Source organism: Megalobrama amblycephala, linkage group LG6 (assembly GCF_018812025.1).
Source record: "Megalobrama amblycephala isolate DHTTF-2021 linkage group LG6, ASM1881202v1, whole genome shotgun sequence".
Taxonomy (NCBI): Eukaryota; Metazoa; Chordata; class Actinopteri; order Cypriniformes; family Xenocyprididae; genus Megalobrama; species Megalobrama amblycephala.
In genome coordinates this window covers 41,125,211-41,147,198 of record NC_063049.1, presented here as the reverse complement: position 1 = coordinate 41,147,198, position 21,988 = coordinate 41,125,211, and the positions used below count along the sequence as shown (strand labels likewise).

At 38.5% G+C, this 21,988-nt stretch overlaps 1 protein-coding gene across 2 annotated transcripts in view; it reads left to right on the top strand.

The window, feature by feature from the left end:
- xirp2b (xin actin binding repeat containing 2b) overlaps window positions 1-21,988 on the top strand; it is a 52,039-nt gene that overhangs the window by 10,732 nt on the left and 19,319 nt on the right. The window contains exons 2-4 of one of the 2 annotated variants that reach the window (XM_048194647.1): window positions 2,988-3,118; window positions 7,937-8,065; window positions 19,875-19,961. In XM_048194647.1, the coding sequence (XP_048050604.1) occupies window positions 3,062-3,118; window positions 7,937-8,065; window positions 19,875-19,961 (273 nt within the window). In that variant the 5' untranslated portion in view covers window positions 2,988-3,061. Of the gene's footprint in view, window positions 1-2,969; window positions 3,119-7,936; window positions 8,066-19,874; window positions 19,962-21,988 lie in introns of both variants that reach the window. The other variant, XM_048194648.1, reaches the window with a different exon arrangement.

Here is a 21,988-nt window from a genome sequence, read left to right as displayed (position 1 = left end):
AACTAATGACCTGGTATAATTTGATAGTGTTTGCCAAGTCAGCATCGCTTTTAGTATTGTTGAAATTACAGTTAGAGGTTTGAATAAACACCTAACACTAAGTATTGAACTTTTGCATGTTAGCAACCAACCTAAACACCTTAGCAACCAGTTAGTAACCACCCAGAAGACCATTGAAACCACTCAAATGACTCAGCAACCACCCAGAACACCCTAGCAAACAGTTAGCAACTACCCAGTCCAGCATAGCTACCACTTAGATCACTTAGCAATCACCCAGAACCATTTAGCAACTCCTTAGCAACCACCCAGAAGACCCTAGAAACCACCCACAACACCCTAACAACCACCCAAAATAGCCTAGCAACCAATTAACAATAACCCAGAAGACCAGCCAGTTAACAGCAAACCAAGGCACCTTAGCAATGCCTTAGCCACCACTCAAATTACTTAGCAACCACCCAGAAGACCATAGCAACCAATCAAACACCCTATCAACCACTTTGGAACCACCCAAAACATCCTAGCAACCCCTTAACAACCACTCAAATTAATTAGCAATCACCCAGAAGACCTTAGAAACCACCTAAAAAATACCCAGAACACTCTAGCTACCACTTAGAATACGTAGCAACCACCCATACCTCCTTAGCAACCACCCAGAAGACCCTAGAAGCCACCCAGAACACCATAACAACCACTTAGCAACCACCCAAAATAGCCTAGCAATCAGGTAATTACCACCCAGAAGACCCTAGAAACCACAAAACACCCTAACAAACAGTTTGCTACTGCCCAGAACAGCCTAGCTACCACTTAGATCATTTAGCAACCACCTAGAACTGCTTAGCAACTCCTAGAAGCCACCCAGAACACCTTAACAACCACTTAGCAACCACCCAAAATAGCCTAGCAACCAGTTAGTAACCACCCTGAAGACCCTAGAAACCACCCAAAACATTCTAGCAACCAGGTAACAACAAGCCAAAGCACCTTAGCAACCCCTTAGCAACCACTCAGATTACTTAGCAACCACCCTGAAGACCCTAGAAACCACCCAGAACATTTCAGCAACCAGTTAACAACAAACCAAAGCACCTTAGCAGATTATGCACAGATTACTTTGCAACCACTCAAACACCATAGCAACCAGTTTGTATCCACCCATAACACCCTAGCAACCCCTTAAAGGCAGGGTAGGCAAAAAAATGTATAAAAAACTTTTTTTCAAAATTTGTTTAAACTTTATTTATATATCAATACATAATTAAAATGTAAGTACTCTGAAAAAGAAAGTATAAAAATCGAGTGTCTGTAGACCTCTCACGACTGTTTTAAAGACAGCTCATTATTTCCATTCACTCCACCCCCTCCCTTCTGGGCTCCTTCCAAAGCCACGCCCCCAAAACGCATGAACGTGTGACTCCGACCACTGAGCTGGAAGACGCATTATTTACCTGAGACGAGCGGAGAGGAAGGAGCACGGCATGTAGTGACATCATGTCAGAATCACATGTAATAAAAATAACTTTATAATTATGAAGATAAACAAACAAGATGTATTTTAGTACTCACTATCAAGCTAGCATATTGATATTGGTAAAGTTTAAAATATATATTTTTGATTCGCTAACGAGCTATCTATAAGGCAAAGCTAAAAACAGGTTGCATGATACACGTTTTTCCATTACCATCATTTACACTGTGATGAAGATGAATTTCGTGTAAGATTCATAACATATACAGTTGTTCTACAGATCAACAGAGTAACATACACTCAAATATCAACTCACAACTGCATTGCAGACACAAAATAATAACACACACATACAACAAAGTGTGTACGACACACACAGATACAAGATAAAGACATCAGTAAACATAGGTAGAGAATATAAAAACAAAACAAAGGCGAAAAAAAAACGTGCAGGTAAACTTACAGGTGAACATGGTAAAAGAGTTAGACAGAGGGTAAAATTATGCACAATTCAACACTATAGCTATCATTATTTATCGTCTCTACTACGGCTCGCTAAGTAATGTTATGTTAGCTATATTACGCAGCTACGTGTGCTAATGACACATGCTTCATGAAAAATAAACAAAAAATATGTATGATCAAAATACAAAAAGAAAGATTTACCTGTCCAGCAGAAATAAAGCCATCAAGGAGTCACTTTTCAGCCCCTTGAGTTCCCTCAGTTCTCGCCATCGCTGGAAAGCCACGCCGATATTAACTCGCGTTTTATTTCTTTGTTTATCCAAAGACTTTTTGTTCATTGCCTTTTCTTGTACTGTTACTGTCTTCCTTTTTTTGCCTGGTTTGCCTTCACTAACTGCATAGGCCGATACTGTGAATTTAGCTTGCTGTTTCTCTGCCATTGTTTTGGTATTCCTAGGATCCATGCCTCTTGGATTCCCCAAATCAAACGTGCGCGCGCAAGTGGGCAGGTCATGTGTGGCAAAAGGGTGGTTGCCATGGTTGCGAGAGAGTGACAGCCGCCTAGCCAATCCTATGTTTCGTCCCGGATGGAAATAATGAGCTTGTTTAATACAGATAAACGGTCTAGAGTCCCGATTTTTATACTCTTTTTACAGAGTTCTTACATTTTAATTATGCATGTATATATATAGAAAGTTTAAACAAATTTGGAACAAAATTTCTTACCTACCCTGCCTTTAATAACCACTAAGATCACTTAGCAACAACCCAGAAGACCTTAGAATCCACTTAAAACCAAAACCACCTAAAAACTACCCAGAACTTCTACTTAGATCACTTAGCAACCACCTAGACTTGCTTAGCAACTCCTAAGCAACCACCTAGAAGACCCTAGTAACCACCCAGAACAGCCTAGCAACCACTCAGATCAGTTATGATGGTGATTAAAAAAATACTGCACAGGCAAGCATCACTCTTTTTTTTCTTAAGAAAATATACAAATCTAATTAGTTTATTTTGTCTGTTGATGTATTTACCCCTGCAGGCAGCGTTGCAGCATCTAAGGCAGGTGCGCTTGACGAGAGCGCTCACTCCGAACCCGTCCCACTGAAGAACCGCATGGCTGTGTACCAGGCAGCTGTTTCCAAACAGGACAAAAACAGCTTCTCCAGCACGGTACGCTACACACAAACACAAACACAAACACAAACACACACAAACACACATGAGTGAAATCTGATACGATCTTAAGAGTCTCATTTGAGATGTAAATACCAGGTGTAAACAGCGATCGGTCTCAGGTGACCACTTGTGAACTAATCGCTCAAGACAGATCTTAATACCAGGTGCAAATGGGGCTTAAGTCATCCTGCTCCATCTCTTTCAGTTATCAGTCATATTTAGCCAAGCCTTAAGATCTTCTGTTGGAAAGACTAATGCTATTTACTCAGCAGTTCCCATCCAGCTGTCTGAGTGCCATCAGATTGATCAGCCAATATAATTTCAATGAGGCAAATGAGGCACTTGTGCGGCACGCGAACTTGTTATGTCAACGTCTCATTAGAGCAAACGATCAAAGCTGATAAATTCTGACTGTTCTGCGTTTAAACACTGTGTGAGGACCAAACGCACTCAGTGTCAAATTCATGTATAATTCCAAACTCATTGATTTATACAGTAATTGCTGCCTTGATACATCAAATCACAATAGAAACCAGCGTGTGTTTGATTTGCGTTGCGTGTCGCAGTAATAGAGACGGAAGGATTGACAGTCGAACACAGCGATGAGGACAGAGAGCGAGACCAAACGAATTAGAAAAGCAATGGACGTAGGCAGTGCATTATGCAGAAACCTCAGGTCTACAAGGATTTGACAGTTCTGATAAAAATCTCTTTTTAAAAAAAGGGTTCTTAGAAAAAGAATTTTGTGACTTCAGTAGCGGCCTTGACTCACAAGGTGTCCTAGCTGAGGATAACACAATCATCTTTTTTACACTGTAAAAATAATCTTCTTCATCAGTATATGTGTCTTGGTTTCCAGTAAAACATCTAAACATTGATGAAGCAAGATACATTCAATTGAGAAACAAAAAGGATGTAGCATAAGACTTGTTTTCACAGATGTACACTACCGTTTCAAAGTTGTTGTTGTTGTTTTTTGAGAGAGAGAGAGAAATTAAGACTTTTATTCAGCAAGGACATATAAAATTGATCAAAAGTGACATTAAAGGCATTTATAAATGCTGCTCTTTTGAACTTTCTATTATTCAAAGAATCCTGAAAAAATACATCATTGTCAAAAATATTAAGGAGCACAACTGTTTTCAACATTGATAGTAATAAGAAATGTTTCTTAAAGGTGCCCTAGAATCAAAAATTGAATTTACTTCGGCATAGTTGAATAACAAGAGTTCAGTACATGGAAATGACATACAGTGAGTCTCAAACACCATTGCTTCCTCCTTCTTATATAAATCTCATTTGTTTAAAAGACCTCTGAAGAACAGGCGAATCTCAACATAACACCGACTGTTACGTAACAGTTGGGATCATTAATATGTACGCCCCCAATATTTGCATATGCCAGCTCATGTTCAAGCATTACACAAGGGCAGCCAGTATTAACATCTGGATCTGTGCACAGCTGAATCATCAGACTAGGTAAGCAAGCAAGAACAACAGCGAAAAATGGCAGATGGAGCAATAATAACTGACATGATCCATAATATCATGATATTTTTAGTGATATTTGTTAATTGTCTTTCTAAATGTTTTGTTAGCATGTTGCTAATGTACTGTTAAATGTGGTTAAAGTTACCATCGTTTATTACTGTATTTGCGGAGACAAGAGCCGTCACTATTATTTTCATTTTTTAAACACTTGCAGTCTGTATAATTCATAAACACATCTTCATTCTTTATAAATCTCTCCAACAGTGTGTAATGTTAGCTTTAGCCAGGGAGCACTATCAAACTCATTCAGAATCAAATGTAAACATCCAAATAAATACTGTACTCACATGATCCGATCCATGCATGCAGCATGCATGACGAAGATCTTGTAAAGATCCATTTGAGGGTTATCCATTTGAGCGAGAGATTTAAAGGGTCCGCGCAGCCTGAATCAGTGCATAGTTAATGATGCCCCAAAATAGGCAGTTAAAAAAATGTATAAAAAAAAAAAAATCTATGGGGTATTTTGAGCTGAAACTTCACAGACACATTCAGGGGACACCTTAGACTTATATTACATCTTTTGAAAAGACGTTCTACAGCAAATTTAAGCACCAAATCAGCATATTAGAAGGATCATGTGCACTGAAGACTGGAGTAATGTTGCTGAAAATTCAGCTTTGATCACAGGAATAAATTACATTTCAAAATATATTCACACAGAAAACAAACAATTATTTGCCAAGCTGTTTTTATCATGTCATTCCTGAATTTAAAAGGTGACAAAAATAACATCTTAATCATTTTTATTAATTAACTTGAATCTGTCCTTGTGAAAATCAGGTCTTCTGAAATAACAGCATTTTAATGAGTATAGTGAAGTAATAGCTAATGTTTACGGTGTGAATTCTTCTTTTAGAAGAATTAAAGGGATAGTTCACCCAAAAATGAAAATTCTGTCATCATTTACTCACCCTTAAGTTGTTCCTAACCTGTATGAATTTCTTTCTTGTGACAACACAAAAGAAGATATTTTGAAGAATGTTGGCAACTGATGGCAACATTCTTCAAAATATCTTCTTTTGTGTTGAACACAAGAAAGACATTTATACAGGTTTGAAACAAGCGTGAGTAAATGATGACAGAATTTTCATTTTTTGGGTGAACTAACCCTTTAATTTCACATGTTTTCACTGTTTGGGATATAATGCTATATGTAATTAATTTTCAAGGCAACAAAGTATTCACAATGCAACCTTTTTCATCTTTATCATTGGTATCATAAATTAGGTAACTTAAAAATTTTTTGCAAAATTGTGCAGTTTTTCTTCTTCGGGTGACAGAAAGCAACTTCATGTCCTTGACACTCAAAAGCCAGAGTTACTGTAGGTGATGGGCCTAATGCCTCTGCAGACCTCACAATAGAGAGGTCATCTGGTGTACAGTGACATCATTGTTGTCTGTGGCTTTGTGACAGTGTGAGAGTGAAATGTGATGATGGGTGACCAGCGGGAGTTCAGAACCTCTCCAGAAACCCAATTCCCTCTGTCTTTCTCTCTCTTTGGCTGGCTGCTAAAAACAGCACTGCACGTCCACTCTGTGCCCAGTCGAGGTCAGATCCCTACAGGGGGGTAAAAAGTACAGCAAAGTTATTGTTTCAGCTTTAGTACAAGTTAAAATACTCCGGTAGATTTTTTTTAGAATAATGTTGACTCATTCCTTTGTGTTTTAAGTGAACAAAAATTGTGGTACATTAAGGCACTTCAGATGAAGTCAGATCTCTTCACAAGGACCATGTATATACTACAAACGTTTGGGGGTTGTAAGATTTTTTTTAATGTTATGCTCACCAAGGCTTTATTTATTTTTATTAAAAACACAGTAAAAACAGTAAAATTGTGAAATATTATTACAATTTAAAATAACTCTTTTCTATTTGAATATATTTTAAAATGTAATTTATTCCTGTGATCAAAGCTGAATTTTCAGCATCATTACTCCAGTCTTCAGTGTCACATGATCCTTCAGAAATCATTCTGATATGCTGATTTGCTGCCCAAGAAACATTTCTGATTATTATCAATGTTGAAAACAGTTGTGCTGCTTAATACTGTTGTGGAAACCATAATACATTTTTTTCGGGAAAAGCATTATTTACCTGCAGCAATTATTGTTAACTAACTATTACTGTCAGGCAGTAAACTCTAATTATATTGAAGAGAAATATTTATTTATGTATTTTATTGGTCATGGCAGGAGTTCTACATGAAATGATGGAGAAGAGCGTTATAACCGGGCATATATCCAGATGCAATGGCATTTTCAAGAGCACTTTCATCTTTTTAAGGAACTGATTCAGGTGTCCGGATTGCAGTGGTGCGCTCACACCATGGCAAATTCGCTATTTACATGCGGAAAGTTTGCAAGCGGAGAAACTGAATGCTTCTCCAGAGAGGAATCCTTTTATTTTGAATATTTGACATGTTTGTGTGCTGCTGCGTGCCCCTGTGTGCATAACAAGCAGAGTGTACACGCATTGAGCACCCACCTATAGGCGCATATTACTAACGTGCCCTTTAAATAATAAAAAATACTGCGCAGTTGCTTTCAGTTCCCTCAAAATAGCAATACGCCAACAATGCGCCTGAACACACCTCGTTTTCAGACCAGCACACCCATGGTCGAACAGATGACTGCGAGTGCATTTGCTATTTAGACAACATGGAGCTGGACATAAAAATGCAGTCGCATTGTGCCGGGTGTATGTTAGGGCCCTTAGAAATGGTTTTTGATATGAATTGAGTTGAATGGATAAACTGGTTTTCAATTGCAAATTGCATTCAATATTCAATAATTCTGTGGCTGCATTTTTGCCATTAATTGATTTTCATTATTAATTAAGTGAAGCAGGCACTAAAACAAAGCAGTATGGGACATGCACATAGACAACACTATCAGCAGCCGGAATTCAGTGTTGACAGCGCCGAAGGGTTAACAGGGCTGCTGACTAAATGAAACCTCACAATATCAGGGCCACAGACGGGATGCCATGCAAATAAGACTGTCATGCAAAATCTTAAAATGTGATTTTGTAAAGCCACAGAGATAATGAGATAAAGGCTGGAATCTGTGCTTCTGTGTGTGCGTAAGCCGCATTGTCTCATGAATATATGAATATTTTTGTTCAATGGTGGATGAAGATGAGAGACAAGTGATCACAGTTTCCCTCCTATAATCTTGCAGCTCTTGTAAAAGCATAAATCTGCTTAGCATGATTGTCATCGCAGGCGGTCGCTCTGTCTTTGTCTCTGTCTTCTTCAGGTCATGGAGGACGCCGAGGTTTGTTCTCTGCCTGGAGGGCTGGCCAGCGTCCGTAGACAGTTTGAGAGTGAGGTCATGTCTTCAGCTCACACGGTCACCCAGATTCATCACACACACAGATCTGTGCAGGTCAGTGTTAGAAGATATTTGGAAAATGTAGTTTTCCAAACTAGTAACTAGTAAAAATGTTTGGGGTCAGTACGTTTATTTATTTGGAAAGAAATGAATACTTTTATTTAGCATGGACACATTGAATTAATCAAACGTGATAGTAAAGACATTTATAATTTTACAAAATATTTCCATTTCAAATAAATGCTGTTCTTTTGAGCTTTCTATGAATCAAAGAATCCAGATTTTTTTTTTAAACAGAATTTAAACATCAATAATAGTAAGAAATGTAATAAGAATAGCACATGATCAAAGCATGTATTTTGAAAATATTTCAAAATATACACTATATTGCCAAAAGTATTGGGACACCCCTCCAAATCATTGAATTCAGGTGTTCCAATCACTTCCATGGCCACAGGAGTATAAAATCAAGCACCTAGGCATGCAGACTGCTTCTACAAACATTTGTGAAAGAATGGGTCACTCTCAGGAGCTCAGTGAGTTCAAGCGTGTTACCGTGATTGGTTGCCACCTGTGCAATAAGTCCATTCGTGAAATTTCCTCACTACTAAATATTCCACGGTCAACTGTTAGTGGTATCATAACAAAGTGGAAGCACTTGGGAACAACATAAACTCAGCCACGGAGTGGTAGGCCACGTAAAATCACAGAGCGGGGTCAGCGCATGCTGAGGCGCACAGTAGTCGCCAACTTTCTGCAGAGTCAACAGCTACAGATCTCCAAATTTCATGTGGCCTTCAGATTAGCTCAAGAACAGTGCGTAGACAGCTTCACAGAATGGGTTTCCATGGCCGAGCAGCTGCATCCAAGCATTACATCACCAAATGCAATGCAAAGCGTCGGATGCAGTGGTGTAAAGCACGCCGCCACTGGACTCTAGAGCAGTGGAGACGTGTTCTCTGGAGTGACCAATCACGCTTCTCTGTCTGGCAATCCGATGGATGAGTCTGGGTTTGGTGGTTGCCAGGAGAACGGTACTTGCCTAACTGCATTGTGCCAAGTGTAAAGTTTGGTGGAGGGGGATTATGGTGTGGGGTTGTTTTTCAGGGGTTGGGTTTGGCCCCTTAGTTCCAGTGAAAGGAACTCTTAATGCTTCAGCATACCAAGACATTTTGGACAATTTCATGCTCCCAACTTTGTGGGAACAGTTTGGGGATGGCCTCTTCCTGTTCCAACATGACTGCGCACCAGTGCACAATGCAAGGTCCATAAAGACATGGATGAGAGAGTTTGTTGTGGAGGAACTTGACTGGCCTGCACAGAGTCCTGACCTCAACCCGATAGAGCTTTGGGATGAATTAGAGCGGAGACTGTGAGCCAGGCCTTCTCATCCAACATCAATGCCTGACCTCACAAATGTGCTTCTAGAAGAATGGTCAGAAATTCCCATAAACACACTCCTAAACCTTGTGGAAAGCCTTCCCAGAAGAGTTGAAGCTGTTATAGCTGCAAAGGGTGGACCAACTCCATATTAAACCCTACAGATTAAGAATGGGATGTCATTAAAGTTCATATGCACGTAAAGGCAGGCGTCCCAAAACTTTTGGCAATATTGTGTATATATGTATTTTTTTATATGTTGTTTTATGTATAATTATCTTTATTATTTTTCTTCATACCACATTTGAATGCTACACAGTAGCAGTATATACCTGCTGCTATGTATGTGTATATGAAAGAATAATGTGCAAAAATGCATTTGAGATGCAGTCATTTTGATTTTGACTCACTGCCATACGGCATCTGTTGAAAAAATAAATGAATTTTAATGTCATACTAAAGTGTCACACATCATTACACACATATCAGTTCAGTTTCTACCCAGGCGATTTATAGCACTACAGAATTGTGACTGAACATAAAGAAGAACACACTTCTCTTTTGTTCAGCTTTTTAATGCTTTTGTACATTTTAAAGTCCCAAAACTAATCCTGAGGGTGTTTCACATCTATCTTTTGTATTCCATTCTAATTTGTAATTGTAACATTGAGTCTTGGATGCAAAACCAGTTCAAATTCAGTGAAACATTCTCAGCTGTTTGGGTGTGAGATGGGGAAAAAACTGTGTCCCATAATGATTTAATATGGACTGCAGTTCTATTCCCTTCAATTCAGGACACTTGTGTATAATTTTGGATGGCTGGCATCCCTAGTTGCGCTAGTTTTAGTTCTGGTGCTATTAAGATGCTACGAAAATACATGCAATTTCCATGCGAGCAAAAGTCTTCTGGTGGGTGTGCATGGACTTTTGCAACAAGATTAATCCTCTTACAGCTGACCTTACACGAAAACCCAAAATCTGACACAATAACAAGTAAAATCTGTAGCAATCTGTACCCTTTCATATCTGCATAGATTCTCCTAAGCTTCTGAGGCCCATTAGCATTGGCACATGCTAATATTATGCATGCCCCGCTTGCCTCTGAAAAAAGTCAGATACTGCTTGCAGTGAGAGAAGTAGAATGGAGATAAATTTTGGTCACAGTCTGTGTAATCCAACTCTGCCGATCCAAATTGAATCCAGTCCACCCATCCATACCAGTGAGTCTGAGCGTGCTCTGCTCCCCTGCAGGGACGGGGTGGCTTCGGCTCACTGATAGAGGGGAAAAAAATCAGACTGAATACAGAATGACAGGAGAAAGTGGAAGATGTACTCTCATCTCATCTGCCGACACACCAGCAGTGAAGAGCTCTAAAGCAGTACCTCTTAAACTTAAACTGTGTCATGTGACATGAATCTGCAAATGTAAAATATTATGACCTATAGATATTTAAATTGGTGTTTTTATTTTTCAATGTCTTATTGCTACAATTTTAAAGATACAGTATGTAAGTTTCGCCACTAGAGTTCACATTTTCAAAACAATAACAAAGGCGTGGCCATGAATGAGCGTGGAATCATGGGAGTTGTTGCCTTCACCTCCACAGCCAGCCAATGGAAAGCAATCTGATTAGAACCCAGGCAGAAACGACTTCAATTCAGATTATTTTAATTCATTTTAATGACATAGCTGCAAGTGCCTGAATTACTAGTCATACAGGTCACTTTATTTCACGAACTAAAATTGTGGGGTAACGCAGCGCTGTTTTACTTCGTCAAAACAATCATACTAAAAATACATTTTAGTGTGTTGAAAGTTATGTTATAATGTTACATAATAGTTTTCTGTCAATGAAGGTATCCAAACAGTTGCTCACATGTCTAATAAAACACAAAATATGTTAAAGCGTCTGTGGTGTTTCTATGGAAGGATTAGAAATGGAGGATACCACGGATATGACGTCATTGACAGGCGACACAATGACACGGGCCGTTACACTGGTTAAAATTGCAGATTTCTCTGGATTTAAACATTATTGGAAAAATTTGGGGATAATATAATTGCACAAATCAACAAAATATGTAACATTCTTCTAGTGGTTTTTGGATATTTTAATCCATAAATCTTATATATTGTGCCTTTAAATGAGTTTTGTCACATTATAAACATTAAACGTATGCATTGCCTGCTTTCATTTTTCTTCAGTGTGGGATGCTAATCAGTAAATTTCCAAATTTTGCAATTGGCATCTATTCAATTAAGTTCATTTGGCCACAAATCACAGGATGTTGATTTGTAATTTGAACAGAAAGAGGAATTCAAGAAAGAAATTCAACAAAATAAAAGTGAAAAAATTGAGGTATTTGACAAATAAGGTGAAAATATGAATTGCATTGGGAAACTTTATAGTAAGAATGTTTTGTAAGAGGAAAGATTTAATCAACCGATGACCTGTGAAATATGAAATGATATAAATAAAATTCTAACAAGTAAAGAGTATAATTTTTCCCTACATAAGCACATTCTTTCTATGCACATTAGGCTTATTATTGATTGTGCTTTTATTCACTACTTATTTATTCACAAAAAGCATTATTTACCTTCAGCAATTAATGTTAGTTATTGATGTCAGACATTAAACTCTATACTTAAGACAAATGTTTGTTTACATGTTTTATTGGTCATGGCATCTCTTTAGTAATTGCCTTCCTTTTAATTCACTTGAGTTCAATTTAACCGCAAACCACAGGATATTGATTTGTAATTTGACTTGGAAGGACAGGAGGAATCTGAACGGTAGTGTAAGAGCATTTTATAAGAGGGAAGTTTTAAGCTACAATGACTTTTGAAATATGTACTTTGAAGGTCTAAATAAAAATGTGGAACAGTCGTGACTGGTAACCCGAAGGTTGTGGGTTCGATCCTCAATACCGGCAGGAAAATGTAGGTGGGGGAGTGAATGAACAGTGATCTCTTCCACCCTCAATACCCACAACTGAGGTGCACACCTAAGCAAGGCACCTAACCCCCAATCGCTCCCTGGGTGCCACAGCAAAATGGCTGCCCATTGCTCAGGTTGTGTGTGTTCACTACTCACAACTCCTGTGTGTGCACTAACTGGATGTGTTAAATGCAGAGGACAAATTCCGAGTATGGGTTACCATACTTAGCCGTCATGTCACGTCACGTCACTTAAAAAGTATCATTTTTGCCTTGACAATAAAACACAAACACATATTAGGCTATGTATATCTACATCGCAGGCGTATTAGGCTATGTGTATATATATATATATATATATATATATATATATATATATATATATATATATGTGTGTGTGTGTGTGTGTGTGTGTGCATTTATTCACAAGTCTTGAGTATTCACAGAGCATTATCTACCTTTCTTCAACAAAGGAATTCTACAAAAAACAATGCAAAATTTGACTGACAAATAAGGTTTGACTTCAACATAACGCATCTGCTAGATTTCATGAGGGTTACATTGAAAACATGTCATCTGTTTTTGACTCTGAAACACTGGTTTCAGGTCTTCAGGTCTCAGTCTGAGAATTGAAAAGACTAGAGAGAAAAAAGGCTTGATGAGCACAGTTTTCGTTCTTGTTTTGATGCATTTCCTTTTAAAACAGGAAGTTAGGGATTTATACAAATCCCTTTTCAATAACCAGTAGCATTTAGGTTACATCACCAATTTCCTACCTGCTATTCAGAGGCAAGTGCTATTGGAGGAAAAGACAATGGCTGTGTTCAAAATCATCCCCTATTCCCTCATTCACTATTCCCTACATTATTCCACTAATGAAGTGAATTCGGACACTGAGTGAGCCGGAAGGGCTGCTGCTTTTGCCTAGTTTGTGCTTGCTGTTTAATAATCACTTAAAACTGGCAGCTCCATTAGTAATTGAAAGATTTATCTTGAACTCTGTCAGAGAAACTACCTTAATTTAATTATCAGTTAAAAAGGAATTTATACCTGTATGATATTACGCTGTACCCACATTGGACCAGCGCCTTGGAAAATGGATGGATGGATGAATGATTCAGCTGCAGACAGCATCTTCTGGTCAGATGCGGGAATTAATTTGGCGCGCGGCTCTCGCAGTGCATTATGGGTATTCTCTATCCGTTGAGCGTACATCGGTTGCACACTCATTATTGTGGTGCATTGTGGGATTGTAAATTGCTTATAAAGTACTTTTCAACTTAAGGATAACCTCAAAGCTGTTAGGATACATTTAGTATATTTAGTACAAATGTATTGTACATATATTATAAAACTTTGAGAACCACTACTTTAGATGTTTTTGTAGCCTTTTGAAAGCAAGATGCAAACATCTTTACGTATAATTTAAAATGTGTAGTTTACTGAACATTAGAAGGATTTACCACATAAAGTTGATAAAGTTTGGCATTAATCCACAGCTCACAAAGAGATGCATGACATAAATGTAGACAGATGAGAGCATAAGCTGACTTTATCATGCCGCAGTTATTTGAGAGAAGGATCAAAGGATTCTGCTGCAGCAGGTCATCTCATTATCTGTGCTTTCTGTTGCTCGTGGTGACACTAATTTATTAAACTTGTTTGCGTGTGCATGTTTGGGAGGAGGATGTGTGTGTATATTAAAACTATAACTTGCATTACATTATGTGTGTGTTTGGTATGCAGGATGTGTTTTTGAGGTTGTTTTTTTATCCTTTCTTGGATAATGAGGTCTATGTTTATCTATGTCGAATTTAGACCATTGTGCATTTTAAAAAGTTTTCATGTAGGTTATTTTCTACTTGGATTATCTAATACAAAACATGTTTAAAGCGTCTTTTTAAGGCCTTTTTTTGTGGTCTGTCAATATACCATCCCAAACTGATTTTGTCTGCTAAATTAAAGCTGAAATATATGGAGAACTACAAACCCGATTCCAAAAAAGTTGGGACACTGTACAAATTGTGAATAAAAAAGCAATGCAATAATTTACAAATCTCATAAACTTATATTTTATTCACAATAGAATATAGATAACATATCAAATGTTGAAAGTGAGACATTTTGAAATGTCATGCCAAATATTGGCTCATTTTGGATTTCATGAGAGCTACACATTCCAAAAAAGTTGGACAGGTAGCAATAAGAGGCCGGAAAAGTTAAATGTACAGATAAGGAACAGCTGGAGGACCAATTTGCAACTTATTAGGTCAATTGGCAACATGATTGGGTATAAAAAGAGCCTCTCAGAGTGGCAGTGTCTCTCAGAAGTCAAGATGGGCAGAGGATCACCAATTCCCCCAATGCTGCAGCGAAAAATAATGGAGCAATATCAGAAAGGAGTTTCTTAGAGAAAAATTGCAAAGAGTTTGAAGTTATCGTCATCTACAGTGCGTAATATCATCCAAAGATTCAGAGAATCTGGAACAATCTCTGTGCGTAAGGGTCAAGGCTGGAAAACCATATTGGATGCCCGTGATCTTCGGGCCCTTAGACGGCATTGCATCACATACAGGAATGCTACTGTAATGGAAATCACAACATGGGCTCAGGAATACTTCCAGAAAACATTGTCGGTGAACACAATCCACCGTGCCATTCGCCATTGCTGGCTAAAACTCTATAGGTCAAAAAAGAAGCCATATCTAAACATGATCCAGAAGCGCAGGCGTTTTCTCTGGGCCAAGGCTCATTTAAAATGGCCTGTGGCAAAGTGAAGAACTGTTCTGTGGTCAGGCGAATCAAAATTTGAAGTTCTTTTTGGAAAACTGGGACGCCATGTCATCCGGACTAAAGAGGACAAGGACAACCCAAGTTGTTATCAGCGCTCAGTTCAGAAGCCTGCATCTCTGATGGTATGGGGTTGCATGAGTGCGTGTGGCATGGGCAGCTTACACATCTGGAAAGGCACCATCAATGCTGAAAGGTATATCCAAGTTCTAGAACAACATATGCTCCCATCCAGACGTCGTCTCTTTCAAGGAAGACCTTGCATTTTCCAACATGACAATGCCAGACCACATACTGCATCAATTACAACATCATGGCTGCGTAGAAGAAGGATCCGGGTACTGAAATGGCCAGCCTGCAGTCCAGATGTTTCACCAATAGAAAACATTTGGCGCATCATAAAGAGGAAGATGCGACAAAGAAGACCTAAGACAGTTGAGCAACTAGAAGCCTGTATTAGACAAGAATGGGACAACATTCCTATTCCTAAACTTGAGCAACTTGTCTCCTCAGTCCCCAGATGTTTGCAGACTGTTATAAAAAGAAGAGGGGATGCCACACAGTGGTAAACATGGCCTTGTCCCAACTTTTTTGAGATGTGTTGATGCCATGAAATTTAAATCAACTTATTTTTCCCTTAAAATGATACATTTTCTCAGTTTAAACATTTTATATGTCATCTATGTTGTATTCTGAATAAAATATTGAAATTTGAAACTTCCACATCATTGCATTCTGTTTTTTATTCACAATTTGTACAGTGTCCCAACTTTTTTGGAATCAGGTTTGAAGAAGTGCCTCTTAAAAATAAATGAAAAAACTCAATAACCAATGTATTAATTAAATAAAATATTCAAAATTTGACAAATAAATAGATATATTTATTTAAATCATATTTATAGTGTAGTTAAATATTACAAATAATACATTTAAATGCCACACTAAAATCGCATTTCAAATTGCTGTTCTCTATCCGTTTGTCAAATACCATTTAAATATTTTTGAGTATCCGATGAACTTTCTCTTTTATCCAGATTTTAAATGTTTTTTTTTTTTTTTTTTTTTTTTTTTTTTTTTTTTTTTTGCTTTGAATCAAAGTTTGTAGTGTTGTGATTCATCTCAGAGCCGGTTGGTTTGGTTAATGACTTGGAACTCTTTATTAAAGTGTTTTTTGAAGTCCCTCTGGAGAAAATACTTAATCAGAAGAAAGGCGCTAAGCAGTAGGCGGTCACTGTTGCCCTGTTGCTTTGAAGAGTGTTTGGGTCTGATGCTCAGTCACCTTTGGTTTTAATGATGCAATCTACATCAATGTATGTCAGCCATATCTCTTTTAATGATGTGCGTGTGTTTTCTTATGCCTTTTCGGGCTGTTTTTATGGATTGGTATTGATTGAGTAGCTGCTGATGAAATCACGCTTGCTTATGTACAGCTGCATGTGTTTGTGTGTGGGAGTGTGTGTTGGAACGGATTATAACATTACAGAATCTGCTCATCCAAGGGCTAAAGCCATTAAACCTGCCGTTTAATGGTAATTGACGCTGGCGAATCTTAATCCTGAAATGGAAAACTAAAATGTACAGATTAATTCTAAAATTCAATTTGTGCTTAAGGAATGCAGATTTCATGTAAATATGCATAATGAATCTTTGACTTCATTATAACATTATTTCACTCAAATAATACTGACAAATGTGTGCATTACAGAATATGTAGATGGCTTAGATAGAGTATGTAATTTAAAACATTTCTATGTTAAGTACTATGTTAAAAGCACAATATGTAAGAGTCTCATCGGATTCTTTTCCCCACCCACAACTGCTGATGGACTCTGTCCTATTAGCATAGACCCCGCCCTGAGTGAGCTGTACACAGTCCGCCATGTTTATCTCCTCGCCAGATCATTTAACAGCAGCATTCAAGAAATGTATTCCTATTAAAACTAAAGTTAGTAAAGTTATTCAATCAAGAGCAGTGAGTGATTTTCGGTTTAGTTTGATTGATATTAACAACATATATAGCAGTAGGAACTGTATATTATGCTGCTTTCATTTTAATACACAGATCTAATATACACTTGCGATTTCTTTCCCTGCTGTTTACGTTCACAGACATAACCGACTGTGTTTATGTGAACTTTGTGTATTTGACAGTTTAAGTGCAATAACACGTGAAAGAGAACTTAGTTTAATACTCACAGGAAGTGCCGTCAGACATTCAGCTCTTTGTTTGTGTGCTTCGCGTGTGTGCACTCAGAAAACCATATATCAGAAGTTTAGACAGATATGGCTTTAAAACGCTTGCAGATAATAAACTTTTGTGATGATGAAGAACTGCAATGTCACGTTAGCTTGGCCGGCTGCAATAGAGATGATAACCAAAACCAAATAGATGTTTTAGTTTTTGGCAGAGTATCCGACACATGAGTTATAGGCTCCGCCCTCTTCTGGATAGGGGGGCGGGGAGCAGCTGCTCATTTGCATTTAAAGACACATGCATGAAAACAGAATGTTTTTGCTTCCACTCAAGAATGGGCATTTACAACATGATATAATAAATGATATGTGGGGTATTTTGAGCCGAAACTTCACAGACACATTCTGGGGTAACCTGAGACTTATACAAACTCGATTCCAAAAAAGTTGGGACACTGTACAAATTGTGAATAAAAACAGAATGCAATGATGTGGAAGTTTCAAATTTCAATATTTTATTCAGAATACAACAGAGATGACATATCAAATGATTAAACTGAGAAAATGTATCATTTTAAGGGAAAAATAAGTTGATCTTAAATTTCATGGCATAAACACATCTCAAAAAAGTTGGGACAAGGCACTCATGCAACCCCATACCATCAGAGATGCAGACTTCTGAACTGAGCGCTGATTACAACTTGGGTTGTCCTTGTCCTCTTTAGTCCGGATGACATGGCGTCCCAGTTTTCCAAAAAGAACTTCAAATTTTGATTCGTCTGACCACAGAACAGTTTTCCACTTTGCCACAGTCCATTTTAAATGAGCCTTGGCCCAGAGAAAACGCCTGCGCTTCTGGATCATATTTAGATATGGATTCTTTTTTGACCTATAGAGTTTTAGCCGGCAACGGCGAATGGCACGGTGGATTGTGTTCACCGACAATGTTTTCTGGAAGTATTCCTGAGCCCATGTTGTGATTTCCATTACAGCAGCGTTCCAGTATGTGATGCAGTGCCGTCTAAGGGCCTGAAGATCACGGGCATCCAGTATGTTTTTCCGGCCTTGACCCTTACGCACAGAGATTGTTCCAGATTCTCTGAAACTTTGGATGATATTATGCACTGTAGATGATGACAACTTCAAACTCTTTGCAATTTTTCTCTGAGAAACTCCTTTCTGATATTGCTCCACTATTTTTCACCGCAGCATTGGGGGAATTGGTGATCCTCTGCCCATCTTGACTTCTGAGAGACACTGCCACTCTGAGAGGCTCTTTTTATACCCAGTCATGTTGCCAATTGACCTAATAAGTTGCAAATTGGTCCTCTCTAACTTTTCCGGCCTCTTATTGCTACCTGTCCCAACTTTTCTGGAATGTGTAGCTCTCATGAAATCCAAAATGAGCCAATATTTGGCATGACATTTCAAAATGTCTCACTTTCAACATTTGATATGTTATCTATATTCTGATGTGAATAATTTCTAAGTTTATGAGATTTGTAAATTATTGCATTCCTTTTTTATTCACAATTTGTAGTGTCCCAACTTTTTTGGAATCGGGTTTGTATTACATCTTGTGAAGAGAGGCACAGTATGTCCCTTTTAAAATTTGTTTTTGAAAGTAGTCTCTTCTTCTCACAAAGACTGCTTTTTTATCAATAAAACAGTAAAATTGTGAAATATAATTCAAATTTAAAATAACTGTTTTCTGTTTTAAGATATTTTAAAATATATTTATTCCTGTGATGGCAAAGCTTTTTTTTTCAGTTTTTTTGATGAACAGAAAGTTAAAAAAAACAGCATTTATTTGAGAGAAAGAAAAAACTGTCTTTGCTGTCACTTTTGATCAATTCATGAGCATTTCTTTGAGAAGTTATTTTAAATTGCAATGATACTTGAGAAGTTATTGGTTAAGAGGCTTCTTTCAAAAACATTAAAACAATCTTAATTATTCCAAACTTTTGACGGATAGTGTACATTTTAAGTGTTATTTAATTTTTGGTTCAATCCGAGATATAAAATTATATTCTGTCTTCAAGTTACAGTGAGCTGCAGTTTTGTGCCTCTGTCATTAAACCTACTGTCAGTCTGTCCACATGTCACATCTACCTATACCTGTCACCTGTTAGTCCAAGAGAGTTGAGAGTATGGCTGGTGCAATCAGGAGATGTGCAGTCAGGGTGTCAGAATAACCGGGTGCACTCTGGCTGACTTATCTAAAGATAGAAGTGAGGGAAAAGAGAGAAAAAAAAAAAAAATGCACTAAGTAAAATTCCCTTCCATAATAATAGAAATGAGGAAAACAGAAAATAATCCATCTATAATAATACTTAATTCAAGTTTGAGTGTTTGAGTCTTGCTGCTTTTTGTGTATATTTCCGTTCACCACGAAGAAATACAGTAACGTTACTTTACAAATATATGTTGTTTGTGACTGAGAAAAGGCTGTGCAGATAAGATATACTGACAGTAAGGAGCTTGTGCGAGTGCTGTCTTGTCTTTTTGTGTTCTTTTCTATGTCTCATCCTCTAACAACCCTTGTCTCCTGTCACGCAGGAGGTGTCAAATTCATCAGCGATGAGTGTGGCGAGCAGCAGCGGGGGTCGACAAGTCTCGCAGCAGGTCTTCCTCCAGGATGAAAGGGTACGGACATTTCCGACAGCCCTGCTACTAATAACTCTCCATTTCACAAGTCTACAAAAACATCGGACACTATACAGTAGCATCTCTTCCCAACAGGAGAATCACACAGCTCTTAATTTACAGCTATGAATCTCTGTAAGCAGTGCTGAAGTGCCTTAGTTTTTGTTTACTATCTAGTGTGAACTGTAACTACGATCAATTTTCAGTAATGTGAAAAATGTAAATTTGAAGCTGGAGGTTTAGCACTGTAACCTCCACGTGAAAACACTAACGTTTGCATTTATTTGGTGGGCACTTTTATCCATAGCCAAATTTTCATTCAGATTTGATGCACTTTTTATGCACTCCCTGGGAAACGAACTTTGAAATAACCTCACAGTAAAGATGCTAAAAGTAATATAAATGAGGACAAATTGAATTAAATAAAGTTTTGAAGTGTCCTCTTGAAAATACATAGAAAAGAGGTGTGAGATTACAAGTGTAGTCCAGTAGAATAATTCATGGGATATTGATCGTCAGATCAGGTGAGCAGATCAGTGTCTGCTGAGTAGAATAAAAAGAAAACACCAAACCCTGAAACACAGACCTTGATAAAACTAAAAGTGATCTTGCCACAGAAGTTCTTGTGATGTCGAAGTCACATTGAAAATGCCAAATCATTTACTGTATTTTAAAATGTACATTTATGAATTTGGCAGACGCTTTTATCAGTAAATGCGTGCCCTGTGAATTTAACCCACGATGTTAACATTGTTAGCACCATGCTCAACTGGTTGAGCTACAGGAATAATAAAAATATAAAATATATTAAAAACAAATATATTAAAATATGAAAATGTTATATTGTTAAAATATTAAAAATATTGATTATTTACTGTTTTAGTTTTTTAACTTAATTTTCGAACTTAGTTTGTTAATGCGAGTCATGTGAAAGGGCCTTAATTGTTTAAACTGTTTAAAACCATTTAAACCATGCTGATAGTTTTGATTTTTACATATATATATATATATATATATATATATATATATATATATATATATATATTTAAATGGGACATATCGTGAAAATCTGAATTTTTTGTTTAAGTGCTATAATCAGGTCCCCAGTGCATCTACCAATCTAGAAAACATAAAAAAGGACAAGCCAGTTGTTACGGTATGGTGGTGTAGAGATGAGGCAGATACGGATTTCCACAATAACATAGAGCTTTAATCAAACAAAGGCAAGGAAACACCAAACATAACCTTAACACAACAGAGAACGGACCAGGAGTGCAGGGAGTGAGTGCATTATATAGGAGTGCTAACAATAGAGTCCAGGTGCAGGTGATCTGTGATGATGAGGAGCTGACGAGGGAAGTGAGTGCAGGTGTGGAGAACAGGAGGATCATGGGAATTGAAGTCCAGGGAAACAAGGGTTCTGTGACATTACCCCCCCTCCGGTAGGCGCGTCCTCGCGCCGTAGATGAAACAACCGGGAGGGGGGCGGGTGCCCTGGAGACCTCAAGCTGGTGCAGGGGGAGGAGCAAACTGGAGTGGAGGTCTCCAGGGCAGGTTCAAAAGCCATGGCGGGTCAGGGGCTGAAGGCAGCCATGGCGGGTCAGGTGCAGCGGGCAGCCATGGCGGTCAGGGGCTGAAGGCAGCCATGGCGGGTCAGGAGCTGAAGGCAGCCATGGCGGGTCAGGAGCTGAAGGCAGCCATGGCGGGTCAGGGCTGAAGGCAGCCATGGCGGGTCAGGTGCAGCGGGCAGCCATGGCGGGTCAGGTGCAGCGGGCAGACATGCAGCGGGCATACATGGCGGGTCAGGTGCAGGGGGCAGCCATGGCGGGTCAGGTGCAGCGGGCAGCCATGGCGGGTCAGGAGCCGAAGCCGAATTGTCGCCGAGCCCAGGCGGCGCTGAAGGACCGGCGGGAGATGGCGGAACCAGCGGCTCCGCCGACCGAAGCGCAACCGGGGCTCCAGAAGGCCGCAGTTGAACACAGACGACAGACAACAGAGTGAACACCAGGGGGAGTGAGGAAGCCAAC